General features: G+C 41.5%; 1 protein-coding gene across 2 annotated transcripts in view; it reads left to right on the top strand.

The window, feature by feature from the left end:
• The first annotated feature begins 207 nt into the window (after positions 1 to 207).
• The window catches only part of RGS7BP (regulator of G protein signaling 7 binding protein), a 106,821-nt gene continuing 80,293 nt past the window's right edge, over positions 208 to 26,735 (top strand). For both annotated transcript variants that reach the window (XM_003265982.4, XM_030798163.1), the window contains exons 1-2: positions 208 to 1,044; positions 1,982 to 2,148. In XM_003265982.4, coding sequence (XP_003266030.2) covers positions 880 to 1,044; positions 1,982 to 2,148 — 332 coding nt within the window. In that variant the 5' untranslated portion in view covers positions 208 to 879. The remainder of the gene's footprint in view (positions 1,045 to 1,981; positions 2,149 to 26,735) is intronic.

A 26,735-nucleotide genomic window follows, 5' to 3' on the forward strand; every position in this document is an offset into this window, starting at 1 on the left:
GTGAGGGCCTCAAGCCCGCACTGGCTTATTTGAAATCCATGTTTAGGTCCCAGCGTGTGGCATGTGCTCCACTCTGATGACACTTTTTGTTTCTAATAATAGAGCAGATGAAGTAATATTGCAATTGATGTTCCCGGGGATTTGATTGGATAAGTGCATAAACTGTGGAGGGGGAAGGGGGTTGCATGGACAGATCACATTAGTATTCCCGTCCTATCAATGTGCGGGCCCGCGAACAACGTCAGCCGGACCGATTCTCTGCGTCTGCCAGTCCCGCCACAGATTCATCTGGGATCTTCAAACAGACAAGCCCTTAGAGACGAGGGATCAAGGCAGCCGATTAGAGCCAATTGCTTGCTTTGGGGACGGCCAGTCCTTCCAGGCCTGGCGACAGTGGAGGGAGGGGAAAGACGAACCGAGTGCCGCTGCGGGAAGACACTGAAGCAAGAGCGACACCCCTTTCCGCCCCCCACCTTGCAGCGCAGGCTTTGAAAGCTGCTCCCCCACCTGAATGGAAACTCGGAACCGCCGGGCGGCGCGTTCTTTCTCGCCCAGCCTTGCAATCCATGCCGAGAGGAAGGCAGTGCGAGCCCGCGCCAGCGCCCAGCTCCCGGGACAGTGTTGGCAATGCTGCTGAGCAGAACTTGATCGCGCCCCTTCCTCGCTGCTAGTGGAAGCGATGCTGCACGGCACAGCTAGCGCTTCCCCGGCTCTCCTTCAAGCTGAAGGTTACCGACCCGCGCAGCCAGCCCCAGCACTGTGAGCTGCGCGCCTCAGGTCCGGGCTCCAGCTGCTTGGCGGCGGCGCCCAGGGCAACAACCGGGCCGCCCGAGCCGGGGCGCACTGCATCAGCGGCTTCGGCTTGGTGGATGTGTATGCATGAGTTCTGCACCGAATGGGCGCAAAAAGCGCCCCAGCCGGTCCACCCGCTCCTCGATCTTCCAGATCAGCAAGCCCCCGCTGCAGAGCGGAGATTGGGAGCGCAGGGGCAGCGGCTCCGAGAGCGCCCACAAAACCCAACGAGCCCTGGACGACTGCAAGATGGTGGGTGAAAACTGCGCCTCTTTTTTTTTTTTTTATTGAGAGGGGGTGGGGGGAGTCATGTATGTTAATCATTTGCCTGAGTGCCAGCCACTCCCCCACCCTCAGCTCCTCAATGCCGATCACGTGGCACATGCACTATTTTTAAATCTGCAGTCCCCCAAATTCAGGGTGACACCCCGGTCGTAATAGCCCTGCAGAAAGAAGTGTCACAGCAATGGTCTTGGGGATCAGCGGCTGTAGGTTGTGCCTGTACCCCCTCGAAGAATGGTGGATGCGAAAGACACAGTGAACTGGCTCGCTCACGGAGGAGGGAGGGATGAGGAGGTGGGGATGCTGCTTTCTGGGGAGAGAGTAGCAAACAAACCCAAATACAGCACACGGGGCGCTGCGGAGGGGTCGAAGGTTCCAGCGCAGAGGCTGTAGCTGGTCTTCCCGTCAGGCCGTCAGGCCGAGAGGTTCAGTGGCCCAGCAAAAGGTGAATGGTTTGCCTATTACACCCTATCTGTCGCCTCCCCCGCCCCTCGCGCCCTGCAACTTAAAAGCCATGTCCTAGCAGTAGCAGAGGGGAGCGTCTATGTAGGAGTCCCCAGCATCATTCTCTGTTGGCCTGGGAGTGGCATGGTAGCGCTCCAAATATGCTCTCCTGCTCTTCAGAAACTGAGTCTGAAAGGGTGAGGGGAAGTAGGTCTGGAAATAGAGCGTCCATGGCCAGGCTTACCTATGAAAATAAACACTTGCCTTGGACAAAGAGACTTGCCATTTGGGTGCCTTCTGCTTTAAACAATTCCTAGGTTCCTTAGCTGGAGATCTGGGGAGCTGACTCAGGGGTCAGTGAAGGCCCCTGTTTATGTACTCTGAAACAGGAAACTTTCTGATGAGAAATGTTTGGTAAAAAAAAAAAAAAAAAAAAAAAAAAAAAAACTCACTTCTTTTCCAGCTTGTCCAAGAGTTCAACACACAAGTGGCCCTGTACCGAGAGCTGGTCATTTCTATTGGGGATGTCTCGGTCAGCTGCCCCTCACTCCGGGCGGAAATGCACAAGACAAGAACCAAAGGCTGTGAAATGGCCCGTCAGGCACACCAAAAATTGGCTGCCATCTCAGGGTAGGAGACTCGGCATTATTTGGTAATTCATATACATGATGCATGGATGCTGACAGAATTTTATGGTAGTCAAGTCCTCAGAGATGATCTCCACATATCTGAGATTTTAACCTTAAGATAGAAATTCTCTAGAGAGCTATACACAAACTATAGGCCAAACCATAATTTGAAGGCTGTGTCATTCTTGTATATACGTATATATATTTAGAAGATTTGGATCAAGTGATTTTTAAAAAGTTAATTTTCAATACTCTGGCCACATTCGGGAATTTGGGGCATAAGATTTGGGGTGGATGGTTGGACATCAAACTGTAGTTAAATCATCTTGCCTCAAAATTATTTTGTCATCTGCTGCTGAACAAAAGGCCTGTGCTGTAGAGAAAAAATCTTTCCCAAATCCCAGATTTACTAAACTATTTATACCATGAGATAAATTCCTATGATACCACCTAAAATAAAATCCCTAAAATAAAGTCTTAGATATAAATTACTCTCTTCACTGTGGTGATATGAAGGGGTAAGTTTTAGCATAAGAACAGTTTTTAAAGATTGGGGAAATTCATACATCTCAGTAAACCTAACATGACTTTGTCCCCCAAATTTTTATTTATTTTCATCGGATTTATCGTTTTTCAAGCCTGTATTAGGAGATAATTCAGTATGTGAAAACTTCTCTCTTGGGACCCTACCTACACTTTCTTTCATCTCTTAATTTTGGGAAAAAAGTTAGCCATGGATTTTGTTAACAGTTCCTATTTTCAAGATAAGTACTTAGAGCAAGGAAACACAGGAATCCTTACACAAATACATCAATACATTAATTTAAGTGCTTGGTTCAGTCTGGATATAGTATTTATCTGTTAATCTATGTGAGTATAGCTTTATCACAGCAGAAGTTCAAATTAGACTCACCTGATAACGTTACAAGCTGATCACCTGTAGGAATTATATCTAATTTACCTATTTGAAAGAATCACTGTTTGCCATCTTTAATTCCAATAATATGTATAGTGATTATAAAGTTTATAAAGATTGGAAAGCCATATATTGCCTCTGTTAATAATTAGTTTACATTTGACTACAGGCATTTTATATCATGAAAAATGATATGCTGTACTCATCTCCTTGAAGAGAGGGATAAACAAAATATGTTATAACCATATTTTATTTAGTAAAAATATTGAGAAGCCTTAACCTTTTCTGTTTTAACTCTTATACTATTCTCAACAAGAAGTAAACCTGGGAAATGGAGAATTAAGTGGTTCAGGAGTTTGGGGAAGAAATGCAGCTGTGATAAATCCCAGGCAAGGAGAAAGAGAGAAAAAAAAAATCAGAAATGTGAAGGAGCACTGGTAAATTTAGAAGTACAGATAAACAATAATTCAGAAGGAAAAGCAGATTTAGGACAGGAAATTTTCTCTCAGAGCTAAGGAGTAGCAACTCTGTCAACTTTGTGTCCTAGATCATAGGATGGGATTGCATTTAGGATCCCTTTGAGTTGGAACTCAAAATGAGAACATGTTCTAATCAGAGAAGGTGGGCTGGAGGAATGAACAAGGTGTTCGATTCAGTCTATTTTGCTACACACACGAAATTCAGGGTCTTCTAAAGGTTCAGGAAAGAAAACGTCTGAAACTATTGGCTAAAAGTTGAGTTTGGAGGATTTCAGGTGGTTTTTTTTTTCTTTGAGAGGTATTATAGCTATGTTACCCCGGCTGGTCTTAAACTCCTGCACTCAAGTAATCCTCCCGCCTCAGGCTCCAGAGTAGCTGGGACTACAAGAATGCACCATGGTACCTGGCTTGAGGTGGATTTTATTTACTCTGGTGTTTTTAGCTCTTTGCTACTTGTTTGCATGTTATCTGTGCGTTGATGTTAATGGTGGCAGTTTTATAAGAATTAGTGGGAAAATAAGGTGTTCTTAGAGCCTTGCCAAACGAAAACCAACTCCATAAAATATTCTAGGATAGAATTTGACACATTTTCCCCCTTACAATAATAATTAAACACAATTTAACATTAGTTATAAAAAAATGACAGCAATATAATTGAAGGAAATCCCTTTAGTTCCTCACCATCTGGGCTCCATTAATGAAGGATGTGATTCCTTTTGGCGGAATTCCGTTTCTGATATCACTTGTTATGTGGGTTCTTGTTTCAAGCTTGATGTGAAGGCTGGTAGGGAGGTTGTAGGAGTCACTTTAAAGTTTGAAGCAGGGGTGAGAAAAGCAAAGGTTTTTGGCGAAATTTAGAGAGAATAACTGGATTTCTTGAGCGCCCACTATTTGTCATCACAACCCAGCAGCTATTTCCTTTCAGCTGAGGGAGGGATTATTATTCTTATTCTACAAATAGGTCTAGAGAGATTGAGGAACTTGCCCAAAGTTACACAGCTAAGAAGTGACACAGATTTGATTCAGCCCCATGTTTGCATGCTTCTGATATTCATGCTTTTTCCTCTATATAATGCTGCCATTCAAAAAGGTGTTATGTATAACGGATACATGATAAAATATAAATTAACCTTAAAAAGGGTATGCTAACTGAAAGAAGCCAGCCACAAAATATCACATATCATACAATTCTGTTCATGTGGAATGCCCAGGAAAAGCAAATCTGTAGAGACAGAAAGTAGATTAGTGGTTACCTAGGACTGGAGGCGAGAGCAGGTAGAGACTACAGATGAGTTCGAGGAATCTTTTTGGCATGATGGAAATGTTCCAGAATTGGACTATAGTGATGGTTGTACAATACTGTATATTTACTAAAAGTCATTGAATTGTAACTAATAATGAGTTAATTTTATGGCATATAAAGTATACCTCAGTAATTGTTTTTTAGAAAGGTATTATCATCATCACCATGATTAACACTTGGTTTTTTGTCAACTTTATTATTTTCTACATATGTAGCTTTTAATGAAGGGGTATGAGCTATATAGGGTGGAGGAAAAGTAACACTTGGCTCCCCACGCATTCCTCAAGACACCTGCCTCATGGCTATTGTTTAAGCACCAATGCTTTGCTCTGTGTAGGAATACAAGTGTGGGAAAGGCAGGACTTGAAGGAGTAAGTGAATTTATTCATTTTCTACCAATACAGACCCCCACTTCCTGGTCTGCCAGCTGGCTTTGGGGCCACAGGGGGTAGACAGGATTGAAGGTGGACAGGGTAAAAAGAAGATGAGGCAAGATAGAGAGGAAGAGGAAAAACAAGGAGTTAGCATTAAACAAGCCACTAATGCTACATACCTTTCATCCCTGACCAACTGAAACCCTCAAGGAATGGTGGAGCTCACGGGAGAAGAAAACTCAGACTATGTTTTTTCTAACTGTCCGTGTATAAGAAGGCCATCTCCACAAATACAATCAACACACTTTCTCAAATTATGTTTAGATCAGCAGAGTTCAGGCACCGCCTTTTCTTTCAAAGGCATCAGATATCTGCATTCTGGACAGACCCAGCCAGGTGAATACAAAGTATCCTCTGACTGTCTTGATTTACTAAAGTTTTATCTTTACAACTCTGACCCTGTCCCAGATATTAAAGCTAAGAGGGGCCTTAAAGATCACTTGCAAGAATGGGCCTCAAACTTTTTTAGCAGCAAATCCTCCCTTCAATCTAAATGTAGAAAGCCACGTTTATAAAGACGGTCACGGTGGCATTACTCTGCACTGCTTGGGGTGTGTGTGTATGTGTCCATGTGCATATCAGGAGTAGGCCGGGTCCTGCCTTTTGGACTTCCTTCCCAAAGTGACTTCTGAGACACTTCATAGAATCCCTAGGGCTCCATGGCACTTTATATTTGAGGAGTCTAAGATTCAGAGGATTTAAGTGACTTTTGAGGCAACTTGACAAAGAATACGTGAAGATTTTGGAGTCAGGCAGACCTGGAATGAGTATCATCTTTTATGACCTTGATGGAATGCTTAACTCCTTAAGTCACAATTCCTTCATCTGTAAGGATGAAGTCCTTCATGTCCATTCATGGGGTAGTTGAGAGAGTTAAGTGAACTAGGTATGTGAAGCAGGGACCACATGTCCAGCCTGTCAATGGCACTGCCAGTCAGAGGCTGCTCTAAGACTGGGACTTGGATCTTGTGCTCCCTGGTCTTGTACCTGTTCCATCAACCACACCTGAGAATGAGGAGAGATGAGCACAGCGTACAAGGTAGGAGTGGCCCCAGGAGCCAACATCCTCCAGCACACCTTGGGAGTTACTGCTATGGCTGGGGGGCTGGTGGTCAGGATTCCCTTTTTGCTGCTGTGCTTCTGTGGTGTCTGTGTTGGACTGAATCTTTCTCACACTGCTGCTTTTGGTTAATGGCTCTCAAGAGAATCCAAATGTAGAAAGATTTACTCCAGATCTTAAGTTTAAGTATGACAACATGAGAGACAGTAGAGTGTGATGGGAAAGAGCACTGATTCTAAATCAGATTAGACCAGGCTTTACCACTTGCTAAGGACATGTGTGAATTTGTATGCAGATTGATTCACAGAGTGGTTAGTGGTAGTCTGGTATCGTGGTTAAGTACATAGACTTTGGGACCAGACTGGCAGTCTGGCTGTGCTGCTATTCACATGTAGTATGAAGTCGGGCAAAGATATTGTCTTTCCCTCTCTGCTTCAGTTTCCTCAACAGCAAAATGGAGTTAATGAATAATGGGACCAGAGTATACGGCATTGTGAGGATCAAGTACTTAGGAGACTGCAAGCATATAGTAAATGCTATTAAGTGCAAGTTAGTGGTAATATAATAAGACATTTAAAAATTCAGATTGTCGAGACACGTTTATATAAAAAGTTAATCCATCAAATATTTTCCAAATAAATACTTTGGCTGGAATAAATCTTTGTTTACCTTGGTTTCTTATATTACATTCTGAGACATTTTCTAGGTGGAAGTTTCCCAGATGGCTATCAAAAAGCCTGTTCTGAGATACCATAAAAATTATATGGAGCTGTGAAGATTCAAAAGTAGTTAAGCTTAGAAATTTTTTATATAAATCAGCCTAGATTCTTCATATATCAAATAATATTTATAAAATCTTTTGGCCTAGTTCTGGTATAGGCTATATGTCATTGGACAAGTCTGTTAAATTCCCTGCACGCCAAAATGACAGTGTTACATTGAAGGACTTCTGAATCTCCTGGCTTCCTCATTCCATTATTCTACATTAATTCATAGAGAATCACATGGACCTTGTTTACAGAACTGAGCTATGAAAAAATAAATATCATGCAAGAAGTTTGATGATTGAATTCCAGAAATAATTTGTTGAGATCCAAACATAGTACAGTCACAAGAAGAATCTTAATTTCCTAGTGGCTTTCTAGAGCAATGTAATGAACATCCTAGAAGTCCAGAAGCACAGATTTCAGGTTTTTCCCTCCAGCAATGATTTTCCTGACCAACCAGATCCATTACTCTCCTTTTCTCCTTCTCTTTCCTCATGTTCTTTCCTTCTCTTCCTTCTCCTCCTCCTGCCTTTTTTTGGGGGGGTTAGGGTGGAGTCTGTTTTGGTTTTGATTTGTGTTTAATTTTTTTGCCCTGATTTTTTCAGTCCCACTTCTAGTTGGTTTCTTGTTCTGTTTGCTAGGAAGTTAGGAGGTGAGAGAGTGAGATAAGGGAGAATAAAGAATTGCAGCTTAGTAAGAGTCCTTTCAACACTTTGGCTGAGCCAGCAGCAATGATGTATGGTGACAGAGTATGGAAGAGCTCGGTGACCATGGAAGCAGCTCTCAGCCTTCTTTGATCCACATGGTGGAGGAGGCCTTATGTGGGCAGTGACAGCCTCTGCCGTTAGTAAAAGGGACCTGTGGTTGGCAGGCATGCCAGGCCACCCACTCTGTCTTTTCTTTTCTCTTCCTATTAAAGGTGTTTTGCTTTAAAATGTTTAGCTCTCACTGGTCAAATAGTGAAAGGCAAGTTATGTCTATACCAAAAGAATATACTATCCATAAAGATAACTAGGGAAGAGCAATTCAGTATTAGTTTGCTAAGGCTGCCATAACAAAGTGCCACAAACGGAGTGGCTTAAACAAAAGAAATTTATTGTCTCACAGTTCTGGAGGCTGGAAGTCTAAGGTCAAGGTGTCAGCAGGGTTGGTTCCCTCTGAGGGCTGTGAGGAAGTATCTGCTCCATGCTTCGCCCCTAGCTTCTGGTGGCTTGCTGACCATCTTTCACATTCTTCGGTTTGGTGAAGCATCTCTGCCTTCAGCTTCACATGGCCTTTTCCTCGTGTGTGCATCCATGTTCAAATTCTCCTTTTTTACAAGGACACCAGTCATATTGAATTAGGGGCCAATTCTACTCCAGTATGACCGCATCCTAGCTTAATTATTTACACCTGCAATGACCCTTTTTCCAAAAAAAAAAAAGGTCACATTCTGAGGTACTGGGGGTTTAGGACTTAAACATATGAATTTGGTTGGGGGAAAGGGGGCATAATTTAACCCATGATAAATTTCCTTGACCTATCTGCAGCTAAATACACACTTTGGGTTGTTTTGCCCCAACTAGAGGTGAGGTTTTGCCTAGGACTTTCTTTATACTCTCTCTACACTTTCATACAAAGCCATCCCAGGGCCCAATGTTTAATCATCTGCAAGATCGTAACTCATGTAAGGGTAGAGTTTGTGACCATGGAATAGAATGTTTTCTGTATGAAATGGATTGTTCACAAAGATACTAAGTCTCTAATACAGCTAGCACTTTTTTTTTTTTTTTTTTTTTTTTTTTTTTTGAGACAGAGTCTCATTGTCACCCAGGCTGGAGTGCAGAGTGGCACGATCTCAGCTCGCTGCAGTCTCCGCCCCCTGGGGTTCACGCCATTCTCCTGCCTCAGCCTCCCGAGTAGCTGGGATTACAAGTGCCTGCCACCTCGCCCGGCTAATTTTCTGTATTTTTAGTACAGACGGGGTTTCACCGTGTTAGCCAGGATGGTCTCGATCTCCTGACCTCGTGATCCGCCCGCCTCGGCCTCCCAAAGTGCTGGAATTACAGGCGTGAGCCACCACACCCGGCCCAGCTAGCACTTTTCTTTAACCAATTTAATTATATTATAAAGGTAAACCAAAACCCAGCTACAAGAGGGAATACTGGGGAGAGCTGGTGAGGCATCTAACAATCCACGCCCCGGGTGGTTCCCTGGTGTGCATGAGAGAATTGAGCAGGTGGTGGCCCCTCAGTGGTGCTAATACTGTTGCTTAAGGACCATAAGCATTCTCTGGAGCAAGGACAAGGTTCTGACTCACACCAGATTAAAGAAGAGTGCTATTATTAGCAACTCGACTAAATGTGATACGGCATCTAGACAAGTGTTTGCCCATTGCCTATTGAAGTTTAGCCGTTTTATGTTTTGAACAGATTTAATGACTTTCACCTTGTTATAGTCTTCTTAATAGATGTTCCAATTAGAGAGAAAATTAAATCTAAAACTAACTTTGGAAAAATTCCCCATCACTTTATTATGTATACTCTGAAGTGCAAGAGACCAAGGCTGTTTCATTCATCTTTGCACCCTGAGTGGTAAGCTCAATGATGATATATTTGTCTTCTCTGTTCATTAAGTTCACTTGGTATTTTAAAATCTATTCTTAAAAGAAGCTGTGTCTTGATACCAACTTTAGTAAGAATTGAGAGATTCGATTAGTTTACATCTTATTACTTTTAACTATTATTATTTTCTTTTTTAACTCTAAAACCAATATGTTGTGTTTAAATAACAGAGGACTTGAAGAGCTTATATACCTAAGAGAAATTTCTGAGGCACAGGTGTTCATTATTAAAACAAATCAGCGGGCAGTGTGTATCTTAGGATTACTCATAAAGTAATTGTATTTATGTTATTTGATAAAATATTACCATAACATCTCTCTGCTTAGTAGCTTTACATTGAATAGTTAATTAATCAGTTACCATTGAGATCACCTTTTCAAACTGTTCTTTAAACTTCTAGGCCCTGAGAGTTTGGTTGTGTCTTATCCCAGAAAGATAACTATACAAAGCACAGCTCCAGAGCAGTATCTATACTGCCTGTTTATTTCCTTTGCTTTACAAGACATGACTTTTAAAAAGGTAAAACTTCATGAAAAACATTTAATTACTTGCCTATATGCATATATATATATACACAAACACACACACACACAGAGTAAACTTATTTGTGAGATTGACTATGGTTAGAATAAAGTATCTGAGCCTTTAAATAGAACTGATTTAGCAAATAATAATAATTATTATTATTATTTATTTTTAGAGATGAGGTCTCACTCTGCTGATCTTGAACTCCTAGGCTCAAGCAATCCTTGTGCATCAGCCTCCTGAGTAGCTGGGACTACAGGCATGCACCACCAGACACAGTTACTTTTTACAAACTTATTAGAGACCGGGGTCTTGCTATGTTGCCAAAGCTAGTCCTGAACTTCTGGCCTCAAGCAACACTCCCAGCTCAGCCTCCCAAAGTGCCAGGATTATAGGTGTAACTCACCGCTCTCGACCTAAATAAATGTTTTCAACCTAATAGAATACTCTAGATACAATCAAGTTAACAAAAGTCCATTTAACATTTGCAGCTGTAGATACACAGCAAACTAATAAACTATACCAATCTGAGTTTGAGCACAAGGGGAAATATATACTAACCCGGAAGAAGCCAAAGCCCTCATGTATTCTTCAGTCACTGAGAATATCTTGAAGTGCCCCCACCCCTATCCCATAAGGTACCAAGTCCTGTAGTGTTTTATCTTTTTCAGTGTCTATTGTGTCCCTTCTGTTTTCCCCATTTCTGTGGCCACCTGTTAGTTCACAGATGTATCCCCTCAGGCCATCAGCTGTTGTATACTTCCTGATCGGTCTCTTTGAGTTCAATCTCTCACCTCCTCTCTTCGATTTATTCTCTAGATCCAGGCTAATCCTCCTCCTAAAACACTCCTCTGATCTTGTCACTTCTTTGCTTTAAAACTTCTAAAGATTTCCTATTGCCTAAAGCAGTGTTTCTTCAAATTTGAAACTAGATTTCCTGTATCAGAATCACGTGGGTGGGATGTTCTCAGACCTGAAGAACCAAAACCTCTGGGGAGGTAAGGATAGGAAATCCAAATTTTTAACAAGCACCACTGCATCTCCCAGGAGATTGTCGAACATGCAACATATGAGGCCTATCTGCCTAGAACAGCAAATCTCAACCTGGGCTGCACATGGGAATCACCTGGGAAGCTTTAAAAATGTGCTGATGCTGGAGTTCCATCCCTAGAGTTTCTGATTTAATTGGTCTGGGATGCTGCCTGGGCATTGGGGTATTTTTAAAAGCTTCCCAAGTGTGCATCTGTATCAGAAAAGATTATACTTGGCTATATTTAACAGAAAATTCAAAGTAGCAATTGCTAAAGACACCAAGGTTTATTCTCTCCCAGAAAAAAAAAAAAAAAAGTCCTAGGTTGGGCAATTCAGAACTGGTACAGTGGCTCCATGAAACCAGATGGTTCTGTGCCCATTCTTTGTTTATGGTTTCTATCCTCAATCTCACTTTATGAGGCAAGATGAGCACAGAAGCTCAGCCATCAGTCCATGTTCCAGCATAGAAGGAGGAAGAAAAGAGGAAGGGCAAAAGGCCACCATGTCCAGATGGGTCAGCTCTCCTTAATCAGTTTCAAACAAAACTTCCAGAACTGTACCATATGGTCACACCTAATTGCAAGCAAGACTTGGGAATACGGTCTTTTTTCATTGCCACCTTAAATAAAAAGGACTTCATTACTAAGGAAAAGGGGAAGAATGGATATTGGGAAACAACTAATGATCTCTGTCACAGTACCCAACCTGTATTTCTGGATTTTTTTACCACTTAACTTTTAAACACTCCACTTCCTCAAACTGGTCTACTTTTGATTCCTTAAGTGTGTGTAACAGAGTGACCCTATCCTATTCATCTACATATATGGTTTCTATATGTAAATCCATACTTATTAACCAGTAAAAGAAAAACTTCACTCCTCTGCATGTCAAGGTCTTACCTGCACCTCATTAGAGTCCACCAAGCTCCTCACACTGAAAAGCAGAACAGGGGAAAGGGTCCAGAAAGGACTGAGAAAAAGATTTTGCTGCTTTTAAATGAACTCATGGAAAAGACATGAAGTTTAGAAACCACTGGGAGGGCAGGAAGTTAGGTGAGTTGGCTTTGAAAGGACTTAAGTATAATTTTCACAAGACAGGATGTGAAATGGGATAGAGCCTGCAAGGAGTATAGGTAGTGGCACCCAAGAAATTATGTTTCAAAAAATCTACTTGAGATTGAGACTCTTTAAAAAGATTTTTTAAACCTCCTGTAAATAAATCAAAGAAAAAATTTCATCAGGGAGTTAAAATCTGATAAACTGTTATGAATAAAAGGTGGGAAGCGCTAGAAAACTCAAGCAGGAAGGGTTTTCTGGAGATGGGGATAAACTGCAGCAGGATCTATGGTCAAGATGATAATGAGCTCATTAAGGGAAATTGGACTTGGAACTCATTATCCCATACAAACAATGTTATACATAGTACTTAGGTCATAAACAGTATTTAACCCATAATTTGCAAAATTATAAACCTTTTCATCATATATAACAGTATTTTCTATGGGAAAATAGATTCATGCCCAACTCCAGAAGTCATCTTTCTTCCTGGGAACGTATTCATAGTGCTCTTCTAGGTGCGGTAGATACAACAGCTTTGAACAAAATAAAGTCCTTGTATTCATGGTGTGTGTGGTGCTGGTGGCGGGGGTGGGGCTGGTGACTGAGAAGAAACAAAGAAAAGAGAGTATTTCAGATAGTGATAAATGCAGTGAGGAAAATAAAACAAGATGATATTATTAAGGAATGACATATGCAGCGTGGGTAGTTATCTTCTGATAGGGAGGTCAAAAAGGCACCTCTGAGAAGGTAACATTCGAACTGAATATCTGACTCTGACAAGGGACCAGTCCTATGATAATTTTACAGAAAAGCATTTGAGGCAGCAGCAACAGCAAGGTAAAGGTCCTTGAAGACTGCATTATCGGTTTGGAATTATCTTCAGCTGCCAGTAACATAGGCCAGACATCAGTGACTTAAACATATAAAGGTGGCTTTTTCTCACATAATTAAACACCCAAAGGGGTAGGGAGGGCAAATATTGGTTCATGATTCAAGAACATCACAACCGAGATTTCTGTAGTTCTCTGGGGATTTTCCTCAAGGTCTCAAGATTGATGTTGCAGCTCCAGAAATTGTATCCATGTTCCAGGCAAGTAGAAAGGGCAGAGAGCACAGACATAAGCCCATTAAATGTGGCCCTTCTTAATAGAGTTTCTCAGAAGCCTCACACTGCAACTTCCTGAATGTCTCAGCAGCCAGGGCGGTGTCATGCAACTTCCCTGACTGCAAGTTTCATGATCTGATTTGCATACATCTCTCTCTATACCCGCTGTCTGCTGAGAACACAAATTTCCTAATCTATAAGCCACAGTCATGCTTCCTGAGGCCTAGGACAGGATCTCTAGCAAGACTGGGGAGACCAGAAGAGTATGGAGCTTGGATGTGAGGAGTGAGGAAAAGGGTTGCTAGACTGGGAGAAGGAAGTAAAGGTAGATCCCTCAGCATCAACCTCTTCTTCCTCCTTATTTCCCTCTTAGTTCGTTTGTTCCTTTCATTAAACGTTGAACACGTATTATGGGCCAGACATTGTGCGAGCCTCCAGAAGCATAAAGACGAACCAACATGGCCCTTGCCCCTGAGGAGCTTATCACCCAGCATCTGTATAGAGACAGACATTAAACAAATCATTGCAGAACAACGGAATCAACTCTGCAGTAGAAATAGGCAGAGGATACAGTACAGGAAGAGTAATCAGCTCTGCCTGACTGGGTGTAGCCAGGGAAAACGACTTCATAAGGGGATTGATGTCACCTGGGCTGAACTTTGAAGAGCAAATAGCAATGTCCTTTCTCTTTTAGTTACGCAGTCATAGCCTCCTGCCATAGGTAAGCCTCAGGAGACACTATTTGTTTTGAACCATGGAGAAACAGAACTAGGAGTTTAAATGTGCTAAGAGCCTACTATGTGCTGTTCCCTTTGCACATATAATTCATGATTAAATCATATTCATGATGAAATGAATATGATTCATCTGAAATAACGTTTACTTACAACCCGGGAAGATACTGTTTTTAAAGGCTGGTATGTTGACTGGGAAGCACATTTACCTGCAAATAACAGAGACCAACCTGTTCACAGAGTGGCCTCATCATAGAGCCAACTGTGTAGGTGGGTGGGAGCTGAGATTATTTCACCAACTCGAGAATGTCAGGACTGAGATCCTCATGATTCTTTTGCCTTTTCCCTATGGTTCCAAGATGTTGGTCCCGTCCGAGCAAACAGGCTCCAGAGCTGTCTCTGGATTTTAGGTGAAGCTCACTTGGAAACTTTCTAGAGAACCCAAAATGTTAGGTATTTTTAAAATCTCCATTTTATAGTGAACTGAGGTTCTGAAAAGCTGAGATATTTGGTCAAGACGTTTGGTGGAGCTAGAGTTTGAACACTGGTCTCTCTGGTGCCAGAGTCTTTATTCTTGCCACCATATTGGGCTGTTTCCCGACAGTCCCTTCTTTCTTGGACTGGCCACAGGATTGCTTTCCTTCTTTTCTACTGCCACAAACTATTATTTCCACTCAGAGTCTCCTTTCCCCTGGACACACTTCAGAACAAGGATCTCCTCAGCCAGCACACAGCCGATTTGAGGGTTTTTAAGGTTTCCTCAGCTACTAAGAGGAGGAAAACAGGCAGGAAGGAAAAAAATAACAAAATTATGGCCTTACTGAAGCTGCCAGTGGAATGTAAATGGATCTTGGCTCTGCATTCTTGAGGCCTCAGCACTTTTCTCTGGACCCCGAATTTTTCAGTCTTTCTTTCCCTATACCGTATTTCATCACTTCATTTGGGGGCACCTTCTTTCCTGGTTGTTTGACTATGCAAGTCCTAGACATGACCCTATGGGATCAGACTCTGACCCAGGTCTGGGTGGGCTGAATTCTGGGTGTTTCAAGAATCGACCTACTTTTTCCCAGGGGAGGACATGTTAGCAGGGGCAGGACTCCCCATCATCACAATGGTGTTGGCCGCCTGCTCCCCTTCAGGACCCCAGTGAGCACAGGGGATGAGGGTAGGGAATGGTAGGAAGTGCTGGAAGGGTTTGAAGGACAGACAGCCTCCCCCTGGGGTGGCTGGGAGGGACACTCCTAAGGAAGTAACATTGAGGCTGGGAGGAAAGATGGGAAGAAGTCATAGGAAATGAGATCCGGGAGAGATTATCAGACCAATCTCAAAAACACTACTTCTTAAAATACTGAAATCCCTTGTCAATAAATCCACAAGAGCTCCTGTTCTCCCACAAATGGTGTTTAAAATCATCGCGGTAATTATCTAAATTGCCTCCCTCATGAGATTTCTAGTTTCCAGCCAAAATGACTGATTATTAGGGCTTCAGGCTCTGAGTTTTAGACTCTTTTATTCCCTTAGTGGGCCTAATTTTGAAGTGTTCCATTTTGGCATGGAATTCTTATTTCCAGTCTTGCCATCCACTCACTAAGCTGAGGAAATATGTGAACTTGATGGGTTTTTTAAATTCTTTTTTATTTATTTTTTGAGATGGAGTCTTGCTTTGTCACCCAGTCTGGAGTGCAGCGCCGTGGCCTTGGCTCACTGCAACCTCCATCTCCCGGGTTCAAGCATTCTCCTGCTTCAGCCTGGGACTACAGGCTGGGACTTCAGCTGGGACTACAGGCATGTGCCACCACATCCAGCTAATTTTTGTATTTTTAGTAGAGACAGGGTTTCACCATGTTGGCCAGGCTGGTCTCAAACTCCTGACCTCGGGTGATCCGCCCACCTCGGCCTCCCAAAGTGCTGGGATTACAGGCGTGAGCCACTGCACCCGGCCTTTTGTGTCTTTTACATATTGTCTTTTACATATTGTCAGTAAACAGATATTTTCTGATTTTTCATCTTTTATACCATATTCCCATTTTTCCATTACCATGAACAGTCCTATTTATCTTAGAATTAAAGAATAAATCATTTTCCCTTACCCTCACCAAAATATTGCTGAGGTAGGAAAAATTTAGGTAGCAATAGAAATTTATTGCTAAAATGGTCCCTGATATATAAGAAGCACTTAATGTTTCTTGAATTGTACATCAGAAACATTTTGCGTTTGTGTAATTTTTTTTCTAATAAATGATTCTACTCCATTCTGTTCTATGCTGCTGTAACAAAATGTGGGTGGGAGGAAATGGACACATTTCCACAAAGTAAAAAGTAACTGGAAAGCAAGTCAAAGACCAATCACCTTCAGACTCTTTTTCCTGTTCTTACAATCACTTAATTAACTTTTACAAAAAATCTATTTGTTTTGGTGTTGTGATAATCCTTATCTGGGTCCTGCTCAAAAATAGTGGCCAGTATAGAAAGACCTTCCCTATGAGGACTACAACAGATTATCCTCAAGTGAGCTAGGTGGGGCAAATATAAATGGTCAGAATCTTTTTGTGACCGTAATTTGGCAATGTCTAGTTCCAATGAGTACAGCTATCCTCTGCCTGGAGGAGAGACATACTCACCCTACTGAATGGAAGGCTGAATGGAAGGTCTCTCCCCAAGTTGGGTCAGTTCCCTTGACCACAGCAGATGGCCAAAGACCCCAGTTTTCATCATTTTGAAAGAGTATAGCTGTGGGGCAGTCACCAGTGGACACTTGAGAAGCCTTATCTGTGTGCACAGAGAGGTAGCCCCTGCCAGTCAGCACACAGTCAGGAACCAGAACGTGATTCAGCCCTCACTGAAGACTCTCTACGTAGGGAAGAACACGATTTGAAGGAGATTGCTGTCTCTTCCAAATTGGGTGACTCCCATGCATGTCTTTCCATCATAAGTCACATTTTCTTACTATCTGAAGTTTGAGCTCGAATGGCTGCATCGGTTTGAGTACTGTACCATCATTGAATAATGAGGATTATTTTAGACCACAGCATGAACCATAATGCAAAATCACTTGGCAAATGTTCCTTCCATAAAATAAGCCATATCAACTGTTTCTATATTCAAAGATTCAATCTTTTGTTTTATGAGGATGAAATATGTTTTAAGCTACCAAATCTGTTCAGGCTCAGAGTGGTTTAAATTCTTCTCTAAATTTTAGTATTAGGTTATTGCACAGCGCCATTGTAGATCTAATGTGAAAACGTGAAGTGAGTTCAGATATCTATTTAGGTGTAATCTTTCCAAAAGATATATGTGATCACACAGTTCATTCCGGGAAAGTCTTGCTTCACGTGTCAGCATTATAAAGGCATTCTCCATCTTCTGAGAAGGAAATTCTGTGGGATGTGAGGGGGAAAGAGGCAGGGAAGGAGAATGATTCAGCTGGAAAAGAAAGAGAAAATGGGGAAGGAGGGCCGAACCAGTTATTTGGGAACTATGCTGACTAAGGAGTGGGTACTGCCAGGAGATAAAGGAATGTAGTTGAAGGAAAATAAAAGGGACTATCCAGTCGCAGAGTTGGTGATTGGAGGGAGCGTGCAATTCAAGGTCTCCAAACCCAGGTCCAGCAGGGCACCGGATAGGTGAAGTGAAAAAGTAAAGTGGACACGGTGGGGCGGTGCTGCTGGGGTGAGCACGTGCCCCTGGATCTGAAGCAGGCAGCTGCCACCCAGGCTTCACTGTTTGCTGACTCCCATAGGGAAATATTGGCCAAATGTGACATTTTTTTTGGTGTGGCTTTTTCTTAGGAGAATCTATGAATTCAAGTTTACGTGTGAAATGCCACGATTTTTATATGTTGGCCCATAGAAAAAGTTTGCTGACTAAAAGTGGCTCTCAGCCATTAGTGTCTACCTCTGTTAATTAACACCTGCTTGTTTGTTCAGAATATTTGTAGATTGTTGGATGTGAACAATTAAAGAAATGCCTGATTGTTTTATCACTTTGAGTTTATATTAGTAACTGTGACCTTTATCACCTTCTTTCTTTTCTGCTTTCAGAATGGCACACTGTTGACTGTTAAAACTTGTCAATACCTGTCACATAATTAAAATAAAAAGAATACACCAAATATTGAGAAAAAAGGAAATATATTTTGGCTTTGAATTATTAATGAAGACCAAATCTTTTTAATTAGCCTTAGCAACATGTTAAACCTTTCTGGAATTGAACATAAAGAAATTATCGTATTTGTTAATTTGTTCTGAAGTCAAATTGCTTGAAAGACCCTCTCTTTTGCCAAGAAGACAAATGCAAATTATCATATGGCTCACATATTACTCTCTTGCATCAAACAGGAACCATCAATCTTATTATAATTAGGATCAAGACAAATAGCCTGTCAGGTATGTAACAGAGTCTGAGGTCTGCATGCATGCTAAATATTGGGCATACATATTTAACTTTACCTAAATGAGACTCTAAGAGGAAAAAAACTTCTTAACCTACTTTCATGTTATTTATATGATTTAGTAGCTGGTAGGATTTAACTGTAAGAGAACACTGTATATGAAATATTGACAGATGTCAATCTACACAAAACAGTTATGGCCATTTCTAGACAACTATTTCTGAATTCCCAGCACAGTGTTCATTCTATGATCAGCTTTTTCTGCTTACAAGTGTGGAACCTACATCAAACGTTTCCTTTCCAAAACTTAATTTGTCCCTATTCTAAGACTCAAGATTTAATGTAGCCCATCCATTTTTCTCCTGCCTTTTCCTCTCCCTCCTCCAATAAAGTAGTCAAGTGAAAGGGAACTAAGGTGAAGGAGATTAGGGATCGAGAAACGTAGGTATTACCTGCAGAGTGATGTCTAGGGAAGAAATGTGTGCATTTGAAGGGAAACTGGATCATATGACTAACACAGAAGTTCATTAAAACTCTAAGATCTGGGATTTCTATGATAACTTTTTTCCTCAATAATTTCTTCTAATTACAGATTCAACATCAACATTTTAAACATCACTATTATATTGCTAATGCAATCGCATTTTTCTGGGGCTTTTGAGGACAATTGAATGCCTAACTCCTAAACTTTCATGTTCTTTAAAAATTTTATTTTTATTATTATATTATTCCCCAAAGAGATAGTGCATATGAGCCCACCAATCAGTCTGCAACCACAGGCATCACATGGCATCTTCAACCTTCCTCTCCCTCTTCTGCTTCAGCTGTCCCTTGTCCATGCCCACTGCCCACGAGGCCCCTTAGCACAACTTCCTTGCCATCATTCTGAAAAATCCAGGCAAGGGGGTTGTCATGAGGTACTCTGAAAGCTTGCAGTCCCCAGAGTGGGTGGGTTATATACTGAAATGTGAGTTGGCCTCTCCACCAATTCTATGCCATACTTGGTGGCCTGGGGCTTGATAAAGTGCCACTCATAAACTTCATGTATTTCTTGTCACTTCTGCCGCTACTCCATCTCGTCCAGGTTTGAGTTTATTCTAGGGCCCAGGTGGTAAACATACCACTCAAACTGCCATCATCCTCTGCCTTTTTCTAGGTCTGTTTCCCACCCATTTCAACTTCCTCCCTCCTCTGGGGATGAAATAGAAGCCCCCAAGCAGATCAGCGTGTGCAAATACTGGTGATGGAGGTAGAGATGGGAATAGAGCAAGCGAGAAAGGAGGTGTTCTTGATGTGGGAGCATCTCCACCCTAGCTCAGCAATCTAAGCCAAGGAACAACAGAAAGAACAGCTGTTGGGACTGTATTCCTTCCCAGGTGTCTTACGAAGTCCCTTACAGGGTTTTTGTTGTTGTTGTTTTAGACTTCAACTTTAGAGCTAAAGGGGTGCTGTATCCTACTCCTTGATATCTTGGAGCCTGAGAGGCTCCCAAGAGGCACACTTACCCTTTACTGAATGGGTGGACCCCACTGTGACTGTGGGTATTCTAGTGATTTACAAGATGTAAAGTGCTTCCACCAAAATTATGTTATTTAATCCTTTCTAACACCTCTGTGTGCAGGGAATTATTATCCCTGTTTTACATATGAGGAAACTGAAGCCCTGAGAGGTGAGGTGACTTGCCTCAGTCACACAGCTTGTGAGCAACTGAGTTGGAAAGAGCAGCCAGATCTCCTGACTTCTAGCCCACGATCTTGCCCACTACCCCCACAGGTGCCCCTCTCCAGCCATCCTGTTATTTATTGTGAAGAATTTCTGACTAACCAGAGCTAAGACCAAGCAGATACTTCTATACTTGTAAATGGACATCCATCTCCTCCATTTTTATTTCCTCATTTATCTTCAATTGGTGTTCTGATGTATTATACGGACCTGAAGCATCCAGATCACAGGAAGGACAGCAGGAAGCCCCCAGGAGCAAATCCACCATAAGGGAGAAGGGAATCTAGCACTTTGCTGTGGTTTCTAATGTTACTGAACACCAGGGGTCCAGGCTAGGTCCTGTTGCTCACTGCACAGAAAGCCAATCACTGAGACGATGAGTATTGACAAGGGAAGAAGGCTTTATTATATTACGGGTGACGTCAGCCAGAGAGACAAGAGCCAGATCTCAAATCCATTCCTTCTTCCTGACTAAAGTTATGGGTTTATATAGCCGGAAAGGAAAACAGGAGGGGCAAGGAAAAGGAGTTGGTCAGCAGGCAGCAGGTGTGTTTCATTGTACAAATGTAAGTTTGCTTCAGTTCTATTATCATCTGGCTTGTTGGAAAATTGGGCCAGTTTCACTGAGAGAGTGGTGCTCTGGGTAATATATCATGGCCCCAAACTCTTCTCAGCTCAGGCTCTGGAGTGGGAACCTGTGGGTATGAATTGAACTGCTGAATCACTAAATCCTAGAGCTTTGTGGGCCAATTAACTTTGCCTCCAGACACTTGTCTAAATACCATTTGACCCAGCCATCCCATTATTGGGTAATACCCAAAGGACTATAAATCATGCTGCTATAAAGACACATGCACACGTATGTTTGTTGTGGCACTATTCACAATAGCAGAGACTTGGAACCAACCCAAATGTCCAACAACGATAGACTGGATTAAGAAAATGTGGCACATATACACCATGGAATACTATGCAGCCATAAAAACTGATGAGTTCGTGTCCTTTGTAGGGACATGGATGAAACTGGAAAACATCATTCTCAGTAAACTATCGCAAGGACAAAAAACCAAACACCACATGTTCTCACTCATAGGTGGGAATTGAACAATGAGAACTCATGGACACAGGAAGGGGAACATCACACTCCGGGGACCGTTGTGGGGTTGGGGGAGGGGGGAGGGACAGCATTAGGAGATATACCTAATGCTAAATGACGAGTTAATGGGTGCAGCACACCAACATGGCACATGGATACATATGTAACAAACCTGCACATTGTGCACATGTACCCTAAAGCTTAAAGTATAATAATAATAAAAAAAAAATAAAATAACTGGAAAACACAAAAGGCAGTCTTTTCCTAATTCACAATCTCTGGCCTGAAAACATGGGTGAGCACCATTTTCCCTAGCCTCAGCTTACAACCTATTTCCAACTTCCCTGCAACCAAAAAGGCACAGTGAATGGCAGTGATGGCCAAGTGCTAGTCCGATTGATACCTCTGTAGGACAGTTAGGGCCTGAGGCTGCAGATGCCCAGGCCAGCTTACCGTGGCAATGAGCAACTAATGGAACCATTTAGACACTTACCAGTATTTTAGAGAAATTCAACCCTGGGGTTCCTGGAGATGCCTCAAGAGATGGTGCAGCCAAGCAGGAGGGTCTCAGAGCCATGGAGATCTGTGTGTGAGCTAATGCTAAAGGGCTCTGTGGCTGTGAGTACAAATGGGAAAAGCCTGAGATACTCAAGCTGCAGCTTCTCATTTGCTCTCCAGCCCTTCCCCTCTATCACCTGTAAAGCAAACATTCAAAGCTCTCCTAAAACCTGAGCAGTTACATGAAGAAGCACTTCTCTTCCAATGTATTCTCCTGAATACACACTTGAAATTTCTCTTTCAAGACCAAATACCCCATGAAAATGGACCAAGAAGTTACCAGAGTAACATACTCGGGTCCAGTTAGCTCAAGAAAGAATAATTACAGGATGTTTTGAGAGGCTCTATTATACCATTCCCTGTTTAACTTGCAGAAGCTAATGCTGAGAGGGTTCTAGGACAGCCCTCTGTGAAGTCTTGATTCCAGCAGCTGCCTCATATAGAGCAGTGTAGCTCCTAATCCTGCAGCATATTAGAGCGCCCAGGGAGTTTTTTTAAAACTACTGCCACCTGGGCTCCACCCCATCAATTAATTCAGAATGTCTGGAGGTGAAGCGAGGACATGATATATTTTTAAATCTCAGCAGGTGATTTGAGAATCTGCAGTAGGGATTGAGAACTGCTGGTGTGGAGGAAAGAGGCCAGGATTGATAATCAGAAGACCCCACTTAGAGTTTCTGCCAAGATTTCAGCTGGGTAATTTTGGTCAATTCCCTGACCACTCTTGGTTGTGATTTTCATATCATTTCTAAGTTTCTTTTAGGCACAGAAATTTGTATGTACATTAAAGCATTGCTTATAACAGTTAAAAAAAAAAAAGAGGAATGTTCTAAATATCCAATAGACGATTAATTAAATAAATAACGCATACCCAGGTTCTAGAATACAGTGCAAACATAAAAAATGACATTAAGTGAAACAGCAGATTATAAAATAATTTTACTCTATGATCTCATTTTTGAAGCCAAATGAAAAAATTATATAGATATGTATATAGTTGCAAGGATATACACCAAAATCTTTAGTTTTTCCTTTCCTGATGAATGACTTTCATTTTGTTCTTTTTACATGTCTGTTTTCTAAATATTCTGTGGTAAATACTGAGAGAGAAAAAAATCTATCTACACATGTCAAACGTTGAATATCAGTCTGAAATATAGTTGTAGAAAATCTCAAAAATAATTATATCTCTATAGGTGGAGCTTTAGCTTTTATATTTATTAGGAAGATATATGCAAAAACTGACTGCTTTGCTTGTCCTCTAGGTTACCTACAAAAATGTACTAACCTTAGACTTGTTCATCTTCCTGATTTGAAGACCGAAGATCTAGGGAGAAGATGGAGAAGGCATTTCTCCTGCAGTATTTGTTCTGGGTCCTGGCGGGGCTGCCCTCATTTCATTGGAGAGAATAATGAGAGAGGAAGCAGAAGTGAGAAAGTCGGGAGGCCAGGGAGCCAGGAGAGAAGGCTCTTCATCTGTTTTTCTTCCCTAGAGCATCCTGTGATATTTTTTGCCTGGTGTATTGTTGGTTATGAAGATAAGAGACATCAGTGGAAAAGATTAGGTCACATTTAAGCACACAATTGTTCAATAAATTTTCATTCACTCACACATGCCGTAACAGCTACTTAACAAACGTGACTTCAGAGAATTATCCCGTGAGCCTGAGTTTCCACCCCTAAAAAAGGGAGGATAGGCCAGGTGCGGTGGCTCAGGCCTGTAATCCCAGCACTTTGGGAGGCCAAGGTGGGCAGATCACCTGAGGTCAGGTGTTCGAGACCAGCCTGGCCAACATGGTGAAACTCTGTCTTTACTAAAAATACAAAAATTAGCTGGGTGTGGTGATGCGAGCCTGTAATCACAGCTACTCAGGAGGCTGCGGCAGGAGAATCGCTTGAACCCGGGAGGCAGAAGTTGCAGTGAGCCAAGATTGCACCATTGCACTCCAGCCTGGGCGACAGAGCGAGACTCCATCTCAAAAAAAAAAAAAAAAAAAGTGGGAGGGAGGATAATAATGGCACCAATTTCACTGGGTTTCCATGAGAATTAAATGATGTGATATAGGTAAAGCACTAAGCAAAACATAGAACACATAAGAAGTACTCAATACAGGCCAGCTATTATTATTATTACAACACATTCCAGTATTCCTTAACCAAAAATACCTGTGGCATTGATAACACTTTTATTGTAATCCCAAAAAAGAGAATTATAAAAACCTATAGATTTTAGCTTTAACAATCTGGGATAGAATAAAAATAGTTTGGGAGGTTATATTTTGATTAGAAAAATGTACTTTTTTGCCATTTTAATGCCAAAAAAAGAGAATTATTTCAAGTGTTTAAAAATAGTCCCTCTAAGGTCTGACACCAAAAATAGAATATTTCATTTCAGAAAGAATGCCTTAGAGAAATGATGAGCTGCCGATAAAGGAAATTACACTAGAAATGACTTTGGGTTTAAGGCAAGTATTTTTCTGTTATAAAAGTGATTAGGCCTTTAGAAATGTTTTCAAAATGATATAGAATATTCACCTCATATAATGAATGTATCTTGACTTTTTGTCAGGCTCAAGATTCAAGAGAACCAGGACTGGGTACAGGAATGGGGGAAAAGAAACTCTAAGATATTGTTGGTTTCAGATCACAGGCTTTACTGAAATAAATAGGTTATGAGAACAATATAAACCAGTGGTTACCAAGCTTGTGATGCCCATTGGAATCGCCTGGGGAGCCTGAAAAAATGCCAGTGTCTGGGTCCCACCCTCAGAGATTCTGATTTACTTGGTCTGGGGCACGGCCTGGGTTCCAGAATTTTTAAAATACCTCCAAGTGTTTCTGATATGCAGACAAGTTTGAGAACCACTGGCATAGACAAGGGATCTATTTGAACAAGTATAGCCTCCAAGAAGGGCTATCTCCCTTTCTCTTTCACCAAGACAAGTGACCAGATTCTGGATCCTTGCTGTTCTAGCTTCATGTCATCTCCCATTCTCTGTATCTCTGCTTCAGTTTTCACAACCTTCCTTTAGTTGTGTTCCTGCATCACATGTCCAGAAAACTTCCATTTATGGCTACTTAAGAACCTCCATGGGCTGGACTTTTAAACCAATTCTATACTTCTATACTTCAGGACTTCTATACCATTTCTATACCAGGTGACATCAATAAACCAGGAAAATATGTTTCAACCACATTAATTTTTATAGAAGCCAAAGTGTTCAGATGGTATCTTTGAAGGATCACCAGGCCAGGAGCTGTGGTCTGAACTGCTCTGTGTGCATTAGGAGAGTGAGATAGTCGGGTCAAATGTAAACTTAGCTTTCAAATTGAGAAAAAAAACTTATCTACTCATCTTTACAACATACTTTAACTGTATTGCTCACATTGGAAGTAATGACATAGGGGCCTTTTAAAAACTAGAATTTGAAGCCAGAAGTATTTCATCTCCCAGGTTTATCTGAAAAAGAAACTAGGAAATATGTAATGAATGTAGATTGCATACAAAATGAGATTATATAGAAGAGATATTATTGGCCTAGAATGACAAAAATAGCTTCAAGATTTAAAAGTGCTTTCATGATAAAAATAATCTCACATTGTCCTTGGAACATACCTGTGTGATATTTTTATTCTTGTATAATAGACGAGGAAATGAAGGCTCACAAAGATTAAGTGTCTTGCTCAAAGTCACATAGGCAATAAATGCTGGTGTCAGTGCTTGAACTTATATCCCCCTGATTCAAAGGCCACTATACTTTCCGCTGTGCCATGACCAGAAGTACAAATCATGTCTAAATGTAGTTCAAGTTTATTAGGTTATTTATAATTTTTGCTTTTCCCTTCATTTTACTTATAACTGCCAAGAATAGACTTAGCTCTGTTATTAATCAGTAATTGAGGAGATGTGTCAACAGGGTTTTTTTTTTTTTTGCAAGCAAGAGCAGGTGGCTCCAGATATATTTATTAAGTAGAACAATTTATTGGAATCATTATTCCAAATAATGCAAAGGGAATCATTACAATCACATAGGGGAAACGAGAGAAAAGGGTTTGGAAAATGGACACAAACCAAGGAGAATGCACAGTCTATATAGCTGAGACAGGCTGGCCAGGATGTTGCCCTAGCCAACACCACTGATGGATGCTGTTGCCCTAAATGAATCCTAATTATCCCTTCCTCTTGGGTCAAACACTCCAGCTTCAAAGCTCTGGTACGAACACCCAATTGGTCATGTGCAGTTTCCTGGTTGCAGGGAGTAGGAGAGGAAATACTCTCCCCGTGGAAAGACACTTCTATAGTGGACATCATACACCCTCAATACCATCAATAATGGGGAGTCCCTCAACAGGAAGAAGGATTGAATGTAAGACAACCAAAAACATGTCTTCTGCAGAACAGTGGTTCAAAACTATACGTCCATATCCTTCTATTTTTCTGCAGTATTAGAAAATCTTGTAAGAGAGCCTTCCAAGGAAATTACAAGCTATTTAAAAAAGAATACTTTATTCACTCTTAATTTTAAAACCTGTGGTAAATAATAAAGTCATTGGAGTCACAATCAATTTGCACACTGAGAAAAAAAATACAAAACTTGCACCTGGGGAGTTTGTTATTTGACATCTTCCAAATTAGGAGGTCTGTGGGATAACACTCATTCATTTTCTAATCTAGCTGCAGTCCGTGAAGTCACCCCATGCAATAAGGTCACAGCCATTCTAGGGCAGAGTGTGGAAACATGCTCCTTATTCGTTTGTTCATTCATTCATTCATTCATTGGTTCAGCCTACATTTACAATGCACTT

The sequence above is a fragment of the Nomascus leucogenys genome, chromosome 18, assembly GCF_006542625.1.
Source record: "Nomascus leucogenys isolate Asia chromosome 18, Asia_NLE_v1, whole genome shotgun sequence".
Lineage (NCBI taxonomy): Eukaryota > Metazoa > Chordata > Mammalia > Primates > Hylobatidae > Nomascus > Nomascus leucogenys.